At 38.3% G+C, this 23028-nt stretch overlaps 1 protein-coding gene across 3 annotated transcripts in view; it reads left to right on the top strand.

Moving 5' to 3' along the window:
• Positions 1-23028, top strand: part of MAP3K20 (mitogen-activated protein kinase kinase kinase 20) — an 88757-nt gene that overhangs the window by 18060 nt on the left and 47669 nt on the right. For all 3 annotated transcript variants that reach the window (XM_053981814.1, XM_053981815.1, XM_053981817.1), the window contains exons 3-8: positions 11104-11191; positions 14068-14169; positions 14929-14994; positions 15946-15974; positions 16092-16229; positions 22122-22208. In XM_053981814.1, the coding sequence (XP_053837789.1) occupies positions 11104-11191; positions 14068-14169; positions 14929-14994; positions 15946-15974; positions 16092-16229; positions 22122-22208 (510 nt within the window). The remainder of the gene's footprint in view (positions 1-11103; positions 11192-14067; positions 14170-14928; positions 14995-15945; positions 15975-16091; positions 16230-22121; positions 22209-23028) is intronic.

Genomic DNA, 23028 nt, shown 5'->3' with positions numbered 1-23028 from the left:
CATAAAAGCTCACATGGAGAATCAGATGCAAAGTGTTTGATTCAAATTTTATTAGGCAGAAGTGAGCATACATTCCTATCTCTAGGTTTGACAGCTGCTTGGGTTTGGACCACAAGCCTGGGTTTGATGGATTTCAGTCCTATACTTAAATCTTTCACTCTTCAGGTTCTCTGGTGAGACACCCCTATCGAGAAAAGTAGAATTGAAAAAATTGAGAAAGGATAGAGGGATTTCTTTGTGAGCTTTCAGTTTAGGATTCTTCACCCTGATTAGGCTGTTCATTGTTGTGAAAACCCCTCCGTGTACACAGCTTTTATGAGGAATTTTGCTTCCTCACATTTTAAAGAAACTTAAACATGTATCTTAAAATATACATTTGGAAGAATTGCAATCTGAATTCTACAACTTTAGTATTATTTTAGCACCACCATTTACTTCAATCCATCAAAATTCTGAATTCAGTAGAGACTTTGAACAAAAAAGCAATATTTTCAAAAGACTATTATACCTTGTGGTTTCTTTTTGTACATACACAATAATAAAGGTATGTTAGTTTAAACTAAACAGTGAGGACACATGAAAAGATGCAGGACACTTCTAAAGGCTTAAGATCTCTGGTGCTGTCGCTGAGGATACAATATGGACTAATTAATGTTTTAAATATATAAAAATATTTGCAAGGTTTGCAGTAATATGCGAGACCATCACACTTGCTCTGCACAATAGTGACCTCAAAATGGTCTCATTCTCCCCTCAGAGCTAACTACAGTAATTATATCCAGATTTGGTAAAGACACAGATAATTGATATAATTGACCTTGAGGAGAGATCTAGAAACTCTTCAAAGTGCAACAATTCAAACTCAAGAAGGAAGAAAGGCAGGAGGATTATGACAGCCTTCTGCATATATGGCATCAGCCAAACCCTCTTTATAGTAACACAACATCCCAATCACGAGATACCACTAACTCTTCTTGAAGAGAAGGAAGAATGTTTCTCTAGTCCTTGTTTTCCTGCCAGGGTTTTTTTCTCCCTCTCTTTCCAGGCAGAAGGAAGGATTTTACCTGGAATAAGGGAATTGTCTCCTAGAAGTAAACACTCTCAGGAGGCCAATGATGTTGCAAGAAAAGTACACAGCACAGTAGCAGCACATGTAGAAAGGGAAGGGATGTGTCGCATAGCCATATAGCTGTGACGGGGTGGAAAAGAGTTCTTACTGTGTCTTCTAGAGAGTGGTGTCTCAGGCAGCAAAGCTTTACTAGAAGATGATTTTGCTTGGTTGAAGGAGAATGCTTGAAGTCATTCCAGCCTTGCTTGACCTGAAGGCATAGAAAATTACATCTGCTTGTGTCTGATTCTTGATAAGAGTCAGTTTCTTAGGCAAGGGTTTGGGTATGTCTGGAAAAGGGGCACTGGAAAATGGGAAGCTGTGATATATGTGATGCTGTTATTCTTCCAGACCAAAGGACCTGTTGCAGATTTGAATGTACTTTGTGCCACCAAAACATCACGGAGCTCCTGGACCCTGGATCCAGCTTGTGAGCTCAGTTCATTGTACTGGACTTTGCTAATCTAATCCTTGTCATGCTTGGAGCATAAATCAGTTAGTAGTTATGCAAAGACTATGGGCATTGCTGGAATAGGAAGAGATGCAAGTTCACTCTGCTGCACTCATATTCAGATTGGAATTGTCATTAGCTGCAGCATGATGCCTTCTTTTCAGCTCTTTAGGTACAGCCCAGGAGAAAGGTTTTGTTGGACTCTGCATGTGACCCTGGTCCTGAAAGTTCCTGTGGTTCCATATATATACAGTTCCTACTTCCTCTTCACTTCATTTATTGCAGGTCCTCGGCAAGCACAGTGCATGGCGATGGAGGAAGTAGTGCAGGTCAGTGGTTTTGTTACCACAGAATAGATGATCTTCATTTTGTAACTGGCCTTTTAAATGTTACTAATTTCCCATTAAGTATGTGTGATATTCCTCATGTATTAGTAAGTACAGACATGGGTGGTGGTTACAGTACCTCTGGACGTTCTTCCACAACTTTGGGCAAGGAATTGGCGAGACATATTGTTGTTTCAATGGAGAAGAGCAATGAGAAATGAGACTTTTGACTTAATTTGATATTCTGTAGTGGCACAAGACCCCTGTGAGTTCTCTGCTCCTTGTAGGTCTGCAGGACTCAAAGCAACTGCCTTGTAGGTCAGTCTATAGTCTCAGTCTTCTAGATAGATTCTTCTGGATTTCCACTTTCTGCAGAGTTCAGAGATACTGGTATTCAAGTTATTAACTTTTTAAAAATGTATTTTGAGGCTGCCCACTTGTATTCCTATATAACAAGGATTAGAAATGAAATAGTTGTTATTGCCATATCTTTGTAAGCTGAGAGCTATAAAGATGCCCAGATAAGATAGGAAGTTTTGTGTACAAGAAATTCATCACAGAAAAGTAAGGGAAAAGCTGAAGTTACATGTCAGAAATATATAGTAGAGTAATAGTAATAAATGTGGATTTATGACACTAAGAGCATTTTTTAAAATATTGCTGTTTTTTCTCCAAGGTTTTTTATCTTAACCATTATTTTACTTGAAATTTTTTAGTTCTACTGGAAAAAAGATCGAGCTACCATAAAGGCAGCATGAAGAATCCCAAGAAAAAATAAACACTGGGTCCGTGTTTCATAAAGATGAAAGCTTAAAATTTGATGAGTTTCGTCTAGGATTTTTTTTTATTTTTTTTTTTTACCCTTGCTACCCAATAGAAGTAGCATTTGAACCAAGTTTCTAAGTAAAATACAATTTTCAGTCTTAGACAAAGAAGAGTGACTTTTCTAAAAAGCAGGTGGAATTCACCATGATTCATGCTGGATGTTTTGGACAGTTTCATGTAAAACTCTGATGTGTGTCCTTCAGATAATGGTGACAGCTCATTTTCCTGAAAACCTCAGATTTGTGAGGTTGTGCTTTGGGGTAGGTAAAAGTCACAGAAAAATACCTCTCGTCCATGGAGGACGCTCATTCACTTCAGCAGAGTGCCAACATCTGTAGCTGGCAACTACTTTGCTTTCTTTTTATGGCTGCTGGTCACAGCTGTAAATTCTGTTTTGAAAGCTTTTTTAAGTTAGGTGGACTCCAGGTAGGGAACTATTCATACCTTTTCTGCAGGAGCAGCTCTGTTTTGAGTGACATCTGGGGAGAGCCTTGTGCAGAGCTCTAGCAGCCCATGTGGAAAACAAAACCTTGTGGTGTGCTGTTAGCATATAACACGTAACACATTTACAAGTTAAGTGGGTTTTTTTCATAAGGATGAGCTCAATCTGCCTGGTTGAGTTACATTTTCTGGAATGATAACATTCACTAACATTCCAATAAGAGGGATTCCCATCAAATGTTGTCCCTGTCATTAGCTATAGTAGGTTTGATTTATCCATTCTAAGACCGGCTTTAAGTGAGTATTCATCAAGAACATGATGGGTTTTTTTCCCGTGGTTAAATTACAGTTTTTATGATTAAGATGGAAAAATACTTCATTGTAAAGATTGTAACTGCTTTAGTGGGGTGGATCAGGATGCATAAGTACAGCTGTTGCTGTCTCTGTTGCAGTCTATGATAATTGTTCATCAAAAGCCACTGTACAATGAGATTTGACTTGTTCTAAGTTGTCTTACTGAGATTCCTTACAAATACCTGCAGAGCTCAGAAAAATCACTGCTCTAGTTATAGATGTATGGCCATGGCTCCTTGAGGGTGGATTAGTTTTATCCATCACTTTCATACCAAAATGCCTTTCCAACAAGGTGCTCATGAAACCTACAGTGGCTTTGATCTCAGAAATAATTTTCTTGGATATTTTTCCATTTGTTTGGTCTGGAATGATCCCTGTGTTGCATATTAGCCATGCTATCTTCTCACCTGGGGAGTATGCCAGGAGTCAAAGTTTCAAGTTTTGTTACTCTGTTGTATTTTAGGAATGTTGAGAATTTTGTTACTGTTCTGCATTGTCAAAGCCAGTTTGTCTTCAAAATGATTGTGAGTAACTTGGAAAGTTTCCCAATATTGAAAAGAGAAATGATGATTGCTGAAAATAAAGAGCTCTATGGGAGCTCAGGTATTTCAGCCCTGCTGTTTAGTCCACTCATCTATTGTTTCTACTCAGTTGCTGGTGTTGCTTTGCAGCTGGAGGCAGCTCAGTACTTCAAATCTGCCTGAATTAAAAATTACAAATATTGCAGACATTGCTCATTTCTAAACTCTTACACCAGTACAAATACATAGTTTATGTATGTTTTGAATCGTTTTGCTTTATGTGAGTAACAGTAGTGAAATCCAAGCTAAACTTGTTCTTGACAGATCTGCCTTTATCAGATACCTTTTTATTAAATGCTCATACAATCTCATGTTGTATGCTGCAAAATGTAACTGTCCTGTGGGTGTATTTCTACTTGAAATCTGTCTGAAAAATGAGTTATTTTTCCATAACCTTTGTTTGTTTTGTTTGTTTGTATTTTTTTTATAAATGGCAGTGTAAATGTAACATAGAATTTTTTCTTACTAACCATTCTGTAAGGATTTTCTGCAGAAAGTGCCTCTGCTTAGTTTTGTCAATCTGTTAGCAGCCTCTTCTCTTACAGATAGCAGGTTTTTAACCCTCCTCATGAGGAAAACACCATGATCCTGCAATTTCTTTGTTAGTGCTGTGTGGGCTCCACGTGGTCATTGTACTGATGGAGGTCAGAGGGAGGATTGAGCCAGTTAGCTTGATCTCATTCCCTCTTACTGCACAAGACAGAGGGTCTGCTGCCACATCACAAGGAGAAAGCCCCTGTGATTTTTAGAGGGAGCAGCCTGCTTTTCATGGGCTGAGCAAGCCTTTGCAGTATTTCAACAGGCACATTCTGAATTTGCCAGCTAGTACTTTTAATCCCCTAGCCTTCAAATTATCCATAACATACCAAGTTCTGTGCAAAGGTTGCTATAAAGAACTATAGTAGAGTATAAAACTCAGTTTTCTTTTCAAATGGTCAATATCCAATACATTTTACTTCTAACAAATCCTATGGTGTTGCATAATGCAAATGAATTATTTTAAAAGAAATTTCATAAGATGGGGTGAGCCTAGAACAGAATACAATGAATTTATGTCCATATTCCTTATATGTGGTACATTATGATAGTTTAACAGAAATGAGCTGTCTTGGTCATGTGCTTTTTATTTCTTCAAGATTGTAACCTTAGAATCAATACAAGGTATTTAAAGTGGGTGTTTCTATCACAGTGTCTCCAAAGGTGAGATTTTTTTTGGTAATATATACCAGTGGATTTAAAATAATGGTAAAATGGTTATACAGCAATAAGAATTTATTAATTTCCTGTACATTTCTACTTTTAGTCTCTAGGAATTGTAACAGTGTAGGACATAATTTTGGATGCAGATGTGATGCTTTGAAAGATTTGCTCAATCAAAATGCTTCAAAGTACAAATTTTGTACGTCATTGTAGATGTCCTTATGAGAATTTAATTCTGTTATTTACAGAAATGCTGGTGACATCAATCTGAGAATGTAATTTAACTCTTTTCTCTGTTGTTTAAGAAATAAGATACTGTTTCCTAATACAGCCTGAATATAGAGGCTGTGTTGTAAGACGTAAGTGCTGACAGTTTTAACACGTAAATGGCCTATAGAAACCAGCTTTTTTGGGGGATAAGTTGTCATCTAAATGAATACTAGAAAAAAAGCTCAAACTCATACAGCTTTAAGTGCCATGCCAACCATAGTTTTAAAACTATGATTGCCTATGGGAAGAGATGGTACCACATGTATGCTGGGAGTGTGCCCATTGAAGCACTTGGTAACTGCTTATTTGCAGGCAAAAAATCTCATTGAGGATTCTTTGGCTTTGCCATGTTCATGTGATTTTCTTCTCACATTGTTAATATTAAGGACAGTTTAATAGGTTTAACAAAAACTGTCTGAACTTAAGTGTGTTGAAATATCTCCTTAATAAACATAGCAAACAGTTCTCTGGAAAATTAAATAGCCAGACTTTTGCACAGTGTAATAATGTATATTATAAGGCAGTTAAGGAAGTTGTGTTAATCAGATTAAATAGCTAACCATGTATAACTCTGTAATTTTGCATGGAGTGAAGGTGCCAGTTGCTGTGTGGTTACCTGGTTTACTAATAGGGGAGTTGGTTGGCTGCTGGCTGACGCAATTGTCTCATAAGGGGCTGCAGCTACTTCCTGTGTTAATCCTAAACCAGTATGCTCAGACCAGGGTGGAAAGATACTTTACTCTTTCCAGTCAGCTGTTCCAAAGGCACTTGGAAGAAGTGGTGGTTGAGTTGCTTTGGGCTCATTTTGTCTGGACCCATGCAAAAAAAAGCCTTTTGATACTAAAAAACTCTGTGAACAGATGTCCTTTTACAGTTCCAGCTGTGCTGCTGGAACAGACTGCCCAAACCCTTGATCACTTCTCTTGACTACAAGTGTGAGTGTAACAAATTTCTAATATATTTCCAGGGAGAACCAGAGTAACTAAAATATGCTGAGTTGTTTGGTCTTTGCTAACTTTAACTGCCTTGGGATAGGGAGCTCTAAGAAGAGCAGCTGCAGCTGCTATGAGTAGCTGGCAAGCAACAACACAGCTGTATGCAAAGTGCCTCCATCCACATACTGTCTTTGCGGCTGCAATTAAAGATCTGACGATATGGCCTTGTCTGATTCCCAAGTAATGCCAGCTCAGCATCAGGTGGCCACTGCCCACATCTGCAGTCAGCACCAACCTTGAAGACCTCATCAGAGCTGAACTGCAGTTGCTGCTTTTGCTGCATTGGTACAAGGCAGAGCAAAAACAAGCGAGGGCTTGGATCATCCTGGTGAGCTCAGGCTTGTGCTGCTCATAACAAGACCATGCTGTCCAGGCAGCTTGCTTTGTCCCCTCACCTGCTGCTGGCTGTGCTTAGAATTTGTGTTTGTGATTTCTGTCCAGCTATTGCTGAACACAGACAAGACCTGGAGGAGGACCTAATTTTTTACCTGCTGAAACACCTGAAGAGATGGTTATTCATGCATGGTTGTCTGTACTACAAGGTTAAGAGCAGTACTAGCGGGTCTACAAGCAGCTCTAGGGTGATGCCAGTCTTAGATGATGTAACTGTAGTTTTCACATATGTCAGTAAGTAGAGATTAAACAGGCATAAAACCAAATTACCTGTTAAACACTGTGATCCATACCATGGTTCACAGGACATAATTACACTGTTTGTATACTTAGGGATTGCCTGAATTCCAAACTCTTACACTGTGATTGTTTTATGAATTGGCTTGATTTATGGTAGGCCAGTGAGAATTAAATAAAAAAGTTTTCAATGTAATTTGTTCTGACCTTGGATTTTGTGGTATTTGAATTATGTAAGCAGTGGATTAGGTTTGTTTAGAAATCTGAATCCCTTTGCCTTCAAGAAATGGTGTGCAGTCTGTAATCCCTTCAGCAGGACTCAAGAGAGGGACATAATTTCATCCATACCTGGGATTTAAGTGCAGTATGAACAATTTTAGGCATAATTTTATGGTCAATAACAGGCTGTTACTAAGCTTATCAGCGCACTAAGCATAATATTCAACTCTGTTGCAGTTACCTTGTGTGTCTATGTCTCTATGTTATGTCCAGGGAGTTTGTATTTATGTGTTTGGATGTCTTTTCAGCTGAACTCCACTAGTTCTGCTTCAATCCAACCTTAAAAAAAAAAAACTGTCTTTTGCACAAAAAACTAATGTAATGAAGTAGTTGAATACTTGTTGCTTGTCATCGCTATTTAGGAAGTAAAGCGGTGCTCATTTAGCTTGCATAAGATAGATAGCAGCTTTACTGAGGGCTAACTTCTTCAACAGCTTGTAGACAGGTAGATGCATCACAGAATTTTCTTACAAGCATTTAGGTATTTTGGATTAAAGTTTTGATGCTTAAAGGTAATTCTAAGTATTCTTGTTAGTGTCTAAGAGACCTTTGAAATACCAGTCTTTAACCACCACTTTGTAATTTGCTATCTGAAAGTAATTTTCATTGAAATACAGCACCTTCTTGTCAAAGATAGTACAAAAGCTTCAAAGATATGGACTGGCTTGCATGTGGTTCTCACTGTAAGGAAAAAGAGTCTTTAAATTGGCTAATATAGTTCACAGCTGATCACAGCAACAGAAAAGAACAAAACATGAAAGGAATAGTCTAGAATCGCTAGTGCTAACAACAGCATAGTGATTAAAAGTATTTAGAGAGGATTTCTTTGCAATATAATGGTCCTTAGGAAAAGCTGGAATTTTTTTTTACCCCACAATTCTTCATTGTCATATCTGTGGACAATTAGAAGGTGTTTCTCTGGATTTCTTAAATGGAAGCTTGCTTTGGTATCTGTTGAATCCCAGATTAGAGTATGAACATCATTGTGAAGGCGATGATATTAGCTGTGGTCGACACAGCATTTTTTTGTAGTTCTGTAATGTGATCTTAGTGAATATAACATAAATAAGATATTCTTGCATTTCCAAGTGATAAAAGCAGTGTGTATCTGTGCATGTGGCAGTGAAGTACTCATCTTCTTGGCCTGATACTCATATTTTTGTTGCAGTCCCTGTCATGGTAGCGCACTGGGTGATTGGTCGGTCTGGGGTTTGCTGCAGTGCAGCCTCTCCTGTTGTTGCAGCCCCTCCACTGACTGTGATGGGCTTTCACTGCATCCAGCAGCATCTTGTGTGAGATGGAGAACAGTCACTGGGTTCTGCACATAGTTGTGGTGGGATAGGGAGCTGTGGAACTTGGATTTGTTAAACATGGGGCATTTTTAATCATTCTCCAAAAAGATTCATCAAGTACTTGTTTTATAGCCAGGACCTAAATATATTATGCTATTGGAAAATTAAATATGAGACCCATCAATTTAATTCTAATGACCTGTTGAAGTACTTTTGTTGTAAACACCACAGCAGATGGCGTGCTCATAGCTTTGAAGACACGGTATGTTTTAAGTACTTCACAAGAAGATTCCATTCCTCTGACCAAGGCGTTAATGAAAAGGTGTTTAGATAGTTTTTGTAACTGTTTGTGTTACTCCTGTCTCATATCAGAATATTCAGATAAGCAGTCAAGAACTTGAGTGAGGTCTGGTAATCTGGCAGTAATGCTGGTAGGGATTAGAGAATTGAATGCCCAATTGTATATTTCCTAAGGAACATACAAACATAATACAAAAGTTTATGAGATGGAGATTTGAACGACTCAGTGGTCACCTGCATCCTCCAGCGCAGGGAAGAAGGTTGGAGGTACAACTCATGCTTCTGCTGCTGTAAGAATTGCTTGTTTTGGGAGGATGGTGAGGCTGCAGTTGTAGGGCAGAGCTCCTTCTGCTGGCAGATCCCTTGACTGGTTGAGTCTTGAGTGTTGCTATTTACCTGCAGTTGAATCTTCCCACATTTGCTTAGATAGCTGCCATTTAAATTATTTTGTGGCCTTACAGATTCATGGAAAACAGGAAGGCTATAGCAGTTCTTTATGCAGAAACCCATAGTACATCAGCCACTGCTATTCTAATAAATGTACAGCTATAGCAAACCAGTATTTCTTTGGCCTGTGTTTTACAGGTGGTAACATGATACATGTGCTTATGTGCATAATTACAGATTATGGCATTAGATGACTCAATTTTTTGCTGTTGTTGTTGCTTAAAGACTTTTTTGAGTAACTTCAACACAGTTTTGAAGACCTTTCGCTAATGCTGAGACATTTACACATATTCAATTAAATCTTAACTATAGCTTTGAGCTTAACTTGGGTTACACTAACTCTTCATGCTGCTTAGCCTGCTCAGCAAGAAAAACAGTATTACTGTCAAGTGAATAATCTTTTTTCACAATACCAGAAAATTAACTTTTAAAATGTATGCTGTTTTCAGCAAATGATACTGCAGACTCACCTACAGTCCACAAAATAATTTAATTGCCAGTTATCTGAGAACATGTGTGAAAACTCACCTGTGGGCAAACAGCAACACTCCCACTGCAAGTCACGGGATCTGTGAAGGGATCTGTCAGATACTTTTGATAAGTTCTGAGGAGTTAATTGTGATCTTGTTTTTGTTAGATGCTCTTGCCTGGTACAGAGTTAACATAATCTTGAAGTGTTAAAGCATTACTGTGGAGAAAAATATAAAGTAGTACATATCTGGTTTTGCATAATATGTATATTTGTATAAAAATGTGTGTCTAAAATCAGTTAAATATTTGTTTTGATACACTGCAGAGATGAAACTGTTGAGACACCTTCCAGGAAATACCTGAGCCTTTTTCTCAAAAACTACAGGGTTTATATGTCTTAATTTCTGTGGATACAGTCTTATTGTCTTGCAGTCTCTTGCTCAAACCCAGCAGCATCGTTCAAGTGGAATTTGAAGGTTTATATATTTATATATTTATATGTATATTTATCCAGAATTACCAAACATCTGTAGTCTGCTTTAAGGAGCATTTTCAACTGCACTGCTAGGTATTTGGCAATCTCAAGCATGCTTGCTCTGTGTATTTAATCAGACTCCACAACGCATGCCTGGAAATTCCACATTTCCAGTAAACATTGGATGGAGCTGTGTGTGCATGGTATGCTGTAACAGCCTGGAGTGCTGGACTTGCTGAACCCATGGTACTTTGTGCATAAACACAAATTCTGGATAGGACTGCTGCTGCTCTGCCAAAAATCCCAGATCTTTATTGGAATAAAGTTTTCCAAGATCTTCAGTTTTTCCAAAGACTTAGCTTCCTAGATCAGTGCCTTGGCCATGAAAGAATAGTCTGAAATTTATTTTTCCCATCCCCCCAAACATACAAAGCATTCATCTGCCAAACTCTCTCACTAGGTTTTCAAATGCCAAGTTTCAAATGCCAAGTCAATGAACAGTCTTTCCTAGATATGTGTGTGCTTTTATATATATATATATATTTATATAAAACATGCTGTATGTGTGTATACCCAGTGGGGTATGAAATAAGCTATCATAGTAAATGACCCATTCTGAATTGTCTAACTTGTTTATTTATTTGTTTGTTTTCAACAGGCAGAAATACTCAGTGTGCTCAGTCACAAAAACATCATTCAGTTCTATGGAGCTGTCATTGAACCTCCAAATTATGGCATTGTTACAGGTAGGATTTTTGTCTGACCTTTTTCTTGACTCTGTAAAACTACAATGTTACAAGGTTATCTCTAATGTTACCCAATTACAGTGTTTTGCTAATTGTTCTGGTCTTCTTTAAATGTTAAGAGTGCTTGACACTATCTGCCTCAATGTAATTGGGAGTGCTGGAGGTGGGAACCAGGCTGGGAGCATAGTTGGAGGCAGCATGGAGGCAGGGGAGGCCTAGGGTGTTCTTAGTGCACAAATGCAGGACTCCTTTAAACAGTACCTTTCACTGTGTTCTCTTACCCTGTTTGGAGAATTGCTTTTCCAATTTAATTGGCGTGTCACAAAAGTAGAGGTTTTCATCATACAAAGTTCTGGCTGGTTCTCTGAGGAAGGTGGGCTGGGTGTCTGCTCAGAGCAAAGCTGCCTTATGAGTTCTGCCTGCACTGAAAGTAGGAGAATTTGCATTGTGAGGTTCACAATGGGAAGAGCTTGAAATAGAGTCGAGGGTTAATAAGGCATTGTAAGACAACTCGCTTTATACATTGGAAACTAGGTTTTGTTTGTTTTGATATTCCTAAATTATGCGGAAATTGCTTTTTGTGGTATTATTGGGGTATTTTGGTGGTTTTTTTTTGTTTCTTTTTTTTTTTCCTGTCACCGTTTTAAGCTTCCTGCTCTTATCTTGGGGGATGGTCCAGATATAGAATTTTCTCCCTTTCCTGTATGGGACAAACTATGTAAGATAGGAGTAGAAAGTAAACCCAAAGCAAAGAAATTTCTCAACTGCTCAAACAAGTGTATGGAGAGATAAAACCCATGAAAGCATGGATTAGGAGGCATGTTTTGGCATGTCTGTAACTTTCAAAGTTCAATGTGAAGAGTAGTCTTTTGCATGTGGCACAATCTAACACCAGTTTGAGTCACTGCCAGTCAGGTTTTTGTTGGTTGCTGGTCAGAACATGTGAAAATTCAGTTATTTCTACCTGCCTCTCAGACTTCTGGTTATCACAGCAGATGGCAGTGGAATTTGAAATGCAACACATTTCAGGGCATGGGGAGCTTTGCTTACTCCAGGAGTATCAGCCTACTGGAGGTCATGGTGTGGCAGACAGTATTCCAGAGGTGCATGGTGTGACCACAGTCTACACCACTTAGAAATGCACTGATGATGGTATATAGACAGGAATTTGAATTCCTTCTGGAAGTAATAAAATGAATAGAAAGCTAATAAATCAAGCAATGTAATTTTACTATCCTTTTTAATATAAGTGTAAACCAGCAAGCAGAGTAGCAAAGGAGAGATATAATCAATGACCTGGGATGATGTCTAGATCAGAAGACCTCAGCTTGATCTCACAAAAGGTCAGTGTTTGGAGGACATATGTCCTGCTTACTAGTCACAGGACAAACAGCAACTAAAGTAATTCACTGTGCTGTTGAGAATGGGAACTCTTTAACTGCCCGTGAGAAAGAGACTGTGGTGTGTAGTTCAACAACTGTGTTCGACAGGGAACTCTGATCACACCTGGCTAAAGAAGAAAGAGGTTTGGGGATTTTTTAGCAAACTGTGTTGATTCTCTGTGAAACTTCTAAGGAGACTGGAGTCCTGTGGATTGGAATGGAGGCAAGGCTCAATTTCCTCATACCATTTTCAAATGAGAGAATGGCTACTGATAAAAAAAAAGTTAATTGTGCTTCAAATGTCTTTTAGAGTGATTTTCACTTTGTGATCTTCTGGATGGCCTTCAGTGTTGCAGACAATCCTGTGTTTAGTCAGAGATTTGTTTCCTGAGAGAGAAAATCCCAAATAAGAAGAAATCTTGATAAATTAATGTTTCTTCAGAGTGATGGAGATCAGAGCATTCAGCCAAGTACTGGCATATACTGAGCATTAGCTGCATGTAATGTCTTAGTGGGATTGTTAAAGAGTTCTCTGAGAAGGGCTACAGCTGGAGTTAAAAAAATGCTTTCCTCTTAGGATGTATGTAAGTGTTCCAGCTCATCCTGCTGCCTGGTGAGCTGCTGTTATGGATTCTGTCATTCTAGATGTTACTGGCCATCTCTGTCAGCAGCAGTCTCAATATGTAGCTTTCAGATATGGCTTTTGGCCACAGCTGCCTCATCCCAAAAGGTTCTCAGAGCTTGTGCCCCCAGTGCACAGAACCATATGTATGCCACAGCATCACAGGGTGGGTCCAGAAAGGCAATTGGAGCTTTTCTGTCTAAAGTAAGTATTTCTTTTCCGTTATTGACAAAACATTGTCCTTGCAATATGATTTCCAAATCCACAAGCTCCTAGTAAATATCAGTGGGGCTTTGTTGATTGAAGCTTACTTGCCTCTGTTCACACAAAGTGGCAAAGGGCTGGAGGAGCTGAGTTGTCCCCTGACCCTGATGGATCAAATTATGCATTGTAAAGGCATGCAAAGCATGCAGCCAACCTGTTCCTGAAGAATCCATTTATAAGACAGATGATGACATCGTGGGTAAAAAAAGCTTCTGTTTTAATTGTGGAAATGTGCAGGTCAGCAGCTTACTCCTCTCTTGGTGACATCAGAAGCAACGCGTCTGTCCTTTCAGTGGGAGGTTGTGCAGCAGTGATCCAAAGCTACTTGCCACTTGAGTGTTTACTTTCAAAGGACTTGCTATTTTCTCCCTCTTTCATTTAGCACTGCAGTCTTCCCATCTGACCTGCCACGTTGTAGGCTGCAGATTCAGTTTGGTCTCAGTTTCCTTCCCCATGCAGTGATCTCCCAGTGTTTTTGATTTATTTGGTTAGGAATTCTTTGTCATTAAGCCAGAGGGCTGCTTTCTGGAACTGGAAGAGTTTCTATTACGTCTTTCAAGTTAGGTGCAATGCTTTTAAATGTCTTGTTTGTTGCTGTTTTTTAACAGAGTATGCTTCTGCTGGCTCACTGTTTGATTACATTAATAGTAACAAAAGTGAAGAGATGGATATGGATCATATCATGACCTGGGCCACTGACATAGCTAAAGGTAAGCAACAAGAGTGGCATGTACTGCCCTACACAGCCAGCAAATGTGCAGCTTCCTTAGTCAGGAAAGCATTCCTAGTCTTCCTTATTCAGATGGTAACAAAACCAATCAAATATATATAAATAAAAAAAGCAAAACCAATCCATTCTTCTTTTTAATATGTTCCTTGTTATTATGAATCCAAAATTATTCTGGAGTGAAAATAGCTTCTGTGAGCCAGTTCTGGTGTCCCCCTAAGTCCCAAGAGGATAATTTTGCTGATGTAGTGTTATTATGAGGTAAAGTGCATAATTACCCTTACATTTGATTTGGGGCATTTAAGGAAGCTAAGGACTTATTCTCAGCAAACATACTGAAACTCTTCATATAATAATGTAGAATAAGCTGTTCCATCCTTTGTGTTCTCTGTGACTGACCATACAAGAATTAGTGTAAACTAATGAAAGAAAAGTAAATTCACATTTGGCTCAATCATGTAGACACCTCCTTATCTATATAGTTAGAGAAAATAACTACATATAATGTTAAAAACCATTAGCATATCCAAATAGATACTCTGAGAGATACGTGAGCTTTGGTTTGTGCTTTTTAGTCAAAGCAGGTTATGGGAAGCTTTGGTTCTCCTTCAGCATGTCAATATGGCACAGAAGTATGGCAACTTGTAGTGCGTACAACTAGTGGGATCCAGGAATCATGACTGCAGAAATGTGATGGCCCTGCTCAGCCTGTCTAACTAGATTGTTCCTTTGTTTTGTGTAGGAATGCACTATTTACACATGGAAGCTCCAGTCAAAGTTATCCACAGGGACCTGAAGTCCAGGAATGGTAAAGTAGCAAAACTCTGAAACACTCTGCATTTACTGTTACCTGTTAATGTGGTATTTAAATCTGTGCCTGAGCTTTGTGAACAAGCAGAACTAATTACTGCCTTGGTTGTCATCAAAGCTGCACTTGTTGAGGCACAGAAAAGCTTGTTCCCTCCTCCCCATCCTGAGCTTGTCTGAAGTTCATTACAGACCTGGCATCATCTAGAGCACTGTGGAGGGCTCTTTCAACTTGTGTCTTGCTGGCCATGATTGGCCATGAAAGCTGATGAAGCTTTCAGATAACTGCCTGGGCACTCCTCACTTCTTTTTTCTATTTGGAAAGGTTGAGTGCCAGGAAAGGCTGGCAGACACCAGACACAACAGACTGGATAAGGCCTATTATTTCTTATCAGAAAATCTTGTCTTTACTGTGGCTTTTTTTGAGGTTTGATAGATATTCAGGCTTTTGAGTAATACACATTCAGTGTGGAGTCTGTACTTAGCAGTTGACAGTCATTTCTCAAATTTGCTGAACATTGCCTTTTAATGAAACTTCCACTACTAGTGGTGGGATAGGAGAGGCACAGATTTTAATAATGCACAGATTTCAGTGATGCATAGTAGTCAAGAAACATGTAGGTCTCACCTTGGTTGTAGATTTTCTCCTTTTATTAATGACTCTTCCAGAGAGCTTCTTGTTAAACCTAACTGTACTGGGAAGATTGAAGTTCATCTGTGTTGCTGTCTTTTAACTCAGTAAGGCCTGAAAGGCTTTGCATTTGTTCAGAGGCTTGCAGGTATTCAGCAGATGTTCTGTCAGCTTCTCAATGAAGCCAGGATAGGTGTGCACATTCAGATGCTGTCTTACTTTAGGGTCATTTGCCTTATTGAAAAATGAAGTATTTTGCTGTAAAAATTTATTGGGCTTGCTTTCTGCATTCTTGTAACCTTTTGTTTTTTTCATTTTCAGTTGTTATAGCTGCTGATGGTGTGTTAAAGGTATGAACACTTCAATTATTTGTAGAGAGATGCTGCTGCTTCACTGGATGTTTCCATGTCTGATGAATGCTGTTGATACTCATAATACCAGTTTAATATTTTATTTATTTTTGCCAGATCTGTGATTTTGGTGCCTCAAGATTCCACTCCCATACAACACACATGTCATTAGTGGGCACTTTCCCATGGATGGCCCCAGAAGTTATTCAGAGTCTTCCAGTGTCTGAAACATGTGACACGTACTCGTACGGAGTGGTGAGTGCCTCATCTCACTATGCACAGTGGCAGTTCGTCAGTGAGACAGAATTCATGTGCTGCAGCTACAGCAATTCTCAATAAGAACAGCAAAACACGCTGCACTTCCTTCTAAGACTGACCCATCATTTATAATTCTATGCTTGAAAATTATAAGAAGAACATAGTATCTTGCATGTTTAGTAGCATCTGATTAGATGAGCAGCATGCCAGTGTAGGAAGTTCATGTTCTGCCACAATTATTCAACATGTGTCATGTGTCCAAAGGCTTTCAGGAGCTACTGCTTGTGGGATTTTTTTTTTTTTTTTTGGTGGAACCAAAGAGAAAAGCTTGTCTTGTTAATAGGGGGGGGTAACATTAGCTTTCCACTTTCCCCAAAATAGAGTGTCACTGATTTTTATTAAAAAGCAACTGCTCTATGCTCAATTGTTTAAAAGACGCCACTATCACTATTTGTGAGAATAGACCCCATCTGAAAATATAGAAGGCCAGCACTGCTTTGCTGAAGGATGAGGAATTAGTTATAGTTCATAAGAATGTCAGGTTTTCAGATTCAGTAATGTGAATTACTTTGTCCACAGTTAAACTTTAATTTAGTTTTGCTCTGCAATACAAAGTAGGCTAGAAATAGCCATACTGGTCACACCAATTGTGTGCCTAACCCCATAGCCTTTCTCTGGTAGAGGACAGTAAAGAGTATTTGGGGGGAAAGGAAAGGAAGTGGGGCTGTAGTTTCCATGCATATTGGTGCATTAACCATTTTTCTGTTTGCATTCAACAGTGGGTGGCAGAATGAGAAATTCTTCACTAACTGCCAAGTATTGTCTCTTTCTCTTTGAGGAATGGGAAGAGATAGATGTGAGGGAGGCACTGTGGTTTTAAGCTAGCACCTGTGGCTGTACATAGCTAAGCTGATGTCTCAGTGGAGGGTAACTTAAACTTTTTGCCAAACAGTTGTTTATAGTGAAAAAAATTTTTGAGACATGATGTGACATCACTTATCAGTGAAAGTTTGCAAGGAGCCTATATTGTCAGATTCAAAATCCTTGCTTGCTTAACTGAACTAGGTCACAAAGAGTAAGAGAACATAAGCTAACAAATGTAAATATTAATGTAAACTGTTACTGGAAGCAATCACATATTGTCCACTGAAGAGAAACATTCCAGTTTCAAAACAGAACAACAATGTTAGAGGAAAAATTCCAAACATGGTATTATAGTTCAAACTGCTCACATAGTCATCCTGGTTTGAATTTACTTTAGGTAATGTTTTCAAAGTGGGAGAAGGTAAGAAATTGTTTAATATCTTATCATGTCAAGTATTAACAATGCCTTGTTGTGCAAAGTTTATTTTACCTCATTCAAAAAGTCAGGTTCCTTTGACAGTTCTGTGCTTGGAGGTAGAACTGAACTATCCTCCTTGTGAAAACAGTAAAGTGTTACCGGAGTATTTTAACATTGTTATGGGCGTGTAGTGCTATTTTAGAATGTCCACTAATGACCCACAATTTTTTAATATATTATTTTTAAATTAATGTGTTCTACTGTGGGTAGAAGCTTATGAATTCATAAGCACTTAGGAGTAATTATTCTTTTTATAACTCTAGTCTTGGAACACCATCATTTTTAGAAGAGATAGACAGGTAGAAATGAAGAATGGCAGTGGCCTAAGTTCTCTGTTTCTGAAGTAACTGATTTTAAGGTGTTATACCAGCAAGAAATGGCCTGAATATAACATTGAAAGTTGGAATCTCCCTATAATAAGTGTTACAACTACCAGAGAATTAACTAGGGGTCTGAAAACAAGTAATCTGAGAAAGGGTATTTTTGTCTCTTTAAGTTATTATCATCTATAAAAACAAAATGTAAAGAATCCCTTTTTGAAGCATAACACTTGCCAGCAGCTTTTGTGCTAGAGAGACAAATCTGCTTTACTTCAGTTAAAGTCCTCTTAACAAAGAACAGAATCCTTTCAAATGTAAACTAGTAAGATGCTAGGAATAGATATTTCATTTGCAATATTTGTCATCTTTCCTGTGGTTTTCTTTAATTTCCTTTCTTCTATTTTTTTATCTGACAGTCTTTTCTTCACAAACCCATCTGTGATTTTAAATACTCTGCTTAAGCTGTGCGAAAGCTTTTTTCCATGAAGTGTTGAAGTCTTTCTGCCGCCTCATAGGTCTGAGCTGCTTCTCGGCTGAAATGAATTTTCCTTTTTGTGAACAGTTGTATACATGTTTATGGCTAATGTTTAGATTAGCTTGTCCTGCTCTTCGTGGATGGTTAAACAAGCCTATGTATTCTGAGATACATAGTCAATAGTTTATATTATGAAATGCTAAAGCTAAATTTTCCAGGAGAATTTATTACCACACAAAGACAGATCTTATACTTTCCTTCAGCCATGCTGTAGTTCTCTCTTCTGATCCATTTCCAAGTCTGTACTCTAAACAACTGAAACCAAGTGTTACAAGTGATCAACCCTGAAACTGACTTGTATGTCACTGTGTGATGCTCAAAAATCTCAAAAATTATTCCTTGCCATCTCTGTAATTCCTTTCTATCTCTGCCAGATAGGAAAGTGTATGTGGAATGACAGTGTCACTCTAAAAGCTGTTCGAAATCGTGAAGACATATGCTCAGAATATATTATCCTGGCAGAACTGTTTGTAGTGCAACACAGTGTGTGTTTGTGTATCAGTATAAATGTATTTAATCACAGAAAGCTTATCAATGTAGTTGAATTATTTTATCACTTACAAGAACAAATAAGTAAAACCATTAATTGCCTATTGGTGGCCTAGGGACTGCCATTAAATGTAGCAGCTGTTCAAACACTGCTTTAGTTATGAGAACATATGTTATTTATAGAGGGAATGTTGGCCAGCTCCAGGGGTTATCCCTTATTCTTTTTGAAAGGAATGATGCGATCTTTAACTGCAGTTGGATCAATGCAGAGAAGACAGACCTAATTTTCATGCCTAAGGGCAGTACCTCTGTGACTGCAGTGCTAATGCTTTATGCTGTACCTCTGCTAACTCTGGCTCTTGACCATTGTCTGTGAACAGCTCCCTGCCAGACAAAGCATATTTTTTTCAATGAAGGTGTTCACAGTGTTTTCTTTTCCTCAGATTACCTACTTGGATGTTCCCCTATCCATAAGGCACTTTGAATCTTTGTTGGCTTTGCACCAGTGTGGGGACAGGGGATGGGGTAGAGGTGTTGTGGGTTTAGTTTTTCCTTTGGGTTGTTGTCACATAACTGAGAGGATAGGAATTGAAATTCCCAGTTGAGCTGACAGAAGTAAATGTGTGAGCTTTTTCTGAAGACCACATATTTCTTATTGTCAGGTTTGTGTATAGGGTGAACATTCATACATTTATCTCTCCTTTCTGTTCCTCTATATGCAAAGATGAGTCCAGCATCTTCAGAAGCTGCAGCTTACTGCACTATATTAAATGGCCTTGCTTTGGTTTTCATCATTGTTTCTAGCTTGGCTGTTTTCTCTGTGAGCACCTGCTGCCCATCATCACAGAGACGTGATGTGATTGGGAAAGCAAGTGATCCTCATCATCACAGGTGGGAGGGGAAGTGAACCATGTCAGTCTCAATTAGATTATACAGGAGAAAGGAAAGATAAATTAATTTCCATATGAAGTGAGCTGGGGAGCCAGTTCTGAAAATGAACAGAGTGTACCTCACAATAAAGAGGTTGGGGTAAGTTAGGCTGAGGTCCTTGTCTGCTGCTGAATCACCCTGGGGAGAGGAAGAGGCAAACGAGAATACAGACGGTACCCATTTGCTGCTTTTTAAAAGACTGATGCAGTCATTCACCTTAGCTGATGATTCAGGGTAGCTAGTCCATGAGAAGGGGTTGAAACTCCTGTAAAACTGAACATAGAGACACGTCACCGTTGGAAGGAAAGGCTTTCTCTGTACATTTGGCCTGAATATGAAAATTGCACTGTTGTTAAAATATTTTCTAAACCTGTGTAAGTAAATACAAAGGTTTCCAGCATCCCACTTTCGTATCTTTTCCTTTCATTTATTAGTAAAATGAAGGCATAAAAAAAAATCCTTCATATTGTGTCAAATTGCTGTTTTTCTCTTCAACTATGTGCAGTCTTGGAAGAGTTTTTAGCTAGCACTATTGGTTTAGGGAGGCAGTGATCTGTTTGGGCAGTGGAAATAAACACTAAAGGTGTCATGATAAAGGAATTCGGTGCAAAATGTTCTGCAGAACCATATGTGCATGAATGAAACAAAACAGCTCTTAAAATTTACAGTCTTCTGAAGGAAAGATAGCACAACAGTCGTTTTCCAGCTCAAAGCTCTTGAAGACATTTAACATATATTTCATTATGTTCTTTACTTGGAAAGTTATTTAGATACTGCTCTATATGATGTGCAAACTTGAGTTCTTTCCTCTGTAGTTTCATGGTACAGTCCCAAGAGATGAGTTAGTTCTGCAAGGCTGCTCAACCACATGTTTGATTTGGTCCAGGAACCTTAGTTTTAAACTGACTATTTTATACACTGTTTTTTTGTCTGAAGTACGTGGGACTGGTAAATTTTTTCCTTCTCTCACAATTAAATTTACTTCTCTACCAGTAGAGAGGTGATAATTTGAGTTACAATCGAGGTGCCTTTTTTTCCTTCTGAAAGGATTGAACTGAGGCTAACAGGATAATTTAATATGTCTGTGATAGTTCTCCCCATATATTTCTTATTCTCAGAAAAACTGTTCTTCTTTTTCCAAGATACTCTTACCTTTACTAATAAGTCTTCTGACTCAAGCAGAATTATTCAAATGGGTCTATTGTTGGAATACCCTGTTCACTTGATTAAAGGCCCAACTCTGCTTCAATGCATTTTTTTTCTTGACCTCCATCTGTCAATATTGTTGCATTTGCTTTTTCATTATATTCATAGCTGTCCACAATTCATTCAAAATGATGCAGCTGGAATAAACTTGGGCACTAACCCAGACAGTGAGAATACAGAGACTTGTATAAGGATCTTAATGTATTTTGGCAAATCCTGCATTAAAGATTCTTTGTTGTTGTTGTTGTTATACTTGATATATGAGCAGAAGAAAAAGTTTGTAGATATTTGCAACAAGATGTGTATATGAAAGTTCTGCTTTAAAAAAAAGAAGGGGACATATACTAGTGGAGGTATAAAGTGCTATTAATTTGGTTAAATTCCAATATGTTGTCCCAATGGCAGAAAAAAAGTTGGATTCACTGACTTGAAGCCTTTTTGATGAGGCCAAACTTACTTCTACTGAGTAGCTTAGATTCTTGAGTACTGTGTTACCAAAAGGCTAAAAGCATGCAAAATTAGGAAATCTTTCTCTATCTATGGACAGTACGTCTATAGAAACTCAAGGAGAAGAGAGTAATTTTTTATATGCTGTATGTTGCTTAGTTTAATATGATCACATACTTGGAGATAAACAATTACAGTTTTTATTGCAAAATTGTATTTTTATAGGCATATCAAAGGAGCTAAATACATTTTGGTTGCAATCGCATAGAAATATTTTTAAATGAAAAATTACTGCAAAGCAAAGATATGTCTAGTTGGAGATGAGAAGGAGAGGAAGAGCATTGTCTTCCCAAGTCCCAGTTGCCAAATGTGAACTTTATAGTGTACAAAGATAGTAAAAAAGCAACCCAGTTTTTCTTGGCTTTTCTGTAGAGGAAAAAGCAGAAACATTCAAATTAATTTTGTGAGAGGATCTTGCACACAAACACTGGTCCAAGTTCCTGCAAATGAAAACTGGTTGCCTGGTAATTGGATACAGAATAGTGCTGTATCAAGATTTAATAATGTATTTAAAATACAAAGTACAGAAATAAAAATTCTTTTCTTTTTTTCTCTTCCAGGTTCTCTGGGAGATGCTAACAAGGGAGGTCCCCTTTAAAGGCTTGGAAGGATTACAAGTAGCTTGGCTTGTAGTGGAAAAAAACGAGGTAAGACTACGTTTCTACATTCAGGTACATAGATCAGAAAACAGTATTGGGGTTTTGCAAAAGACTTTTTCATCTTCTTCAAATTGAAAGTAAGTTCACGCGTATGGAAAGATTAGCAGTAGGAGCTAACACAAAGGGTCAAAGTGATGTTATTCCTCATGAATGGACCCTTTACATCTAATTGTTGCAGCTTCACGTCGTGATGCTGTAGATCAAAAATTGTACAAGTACTGTACTAGTTTCTCAGTCTCAATTGTAAAACCTAGGGGTTTGTTCTTAGTGATGAAAGAAGCCATTGCGTCCAAGGTAGGGGAACAGTTTAACTCCATCTCCTGCGTTTAGGACATCTTTTTACTGGCCGGGAGTTGATATATCTGTAAGAGACCTTCAGCTACTTCAACTTAACTCTCCCAGCAGGAGTCACTATAGTACAAGAAACTGCCGCTTAGATGAAAATTTCAAAAATAAAAGAAGAAAAAATAGTTTTAAAAAAAGAGAGAAATTACAGTTTTGCCACCTACGTTCAACACTACATTGAAGATGAGCTCCTCACTGGTATCGGCAAGGCTGTGGCATAGCTGCAAGCCTCCTCATGCAGAGTCTTTCCATTTCAAAAGCACTTCAGTGGTGTAAACACCGTTTGTACAGTGTCCCCAGCCTCGCTTTTCTTCTTCTCACAAATTGAGGCTTTCAGTTAGTTGGACATGTGAGCATATATCTGAACACATAGTCCCTTGATATCAAAGACAGTAACTACATTTAAAAAACATTTAAAGTTGTGACTGTACCACACACAGACAAGCATGGAAATCCTCCACAA

This window comes from Vidua macroura, chromosome 7, assembly GCF_024509145.1.
Source record: "Vidua macroura isolate BioBank_ID:100142 chromosome 7, ASM2450914v1, whole genome shotgun sequence".
NCBI lineage: Eukaryota > Metazoa > Chordata > Aves > Passeriformes > Viduidae > Vidua > Vidua macroura.
The sequence above is the reverse complement of the archived record's forward strand: the minus strand, read 5'-3'. Positions and strand labels throughout refer to the sequence as shown.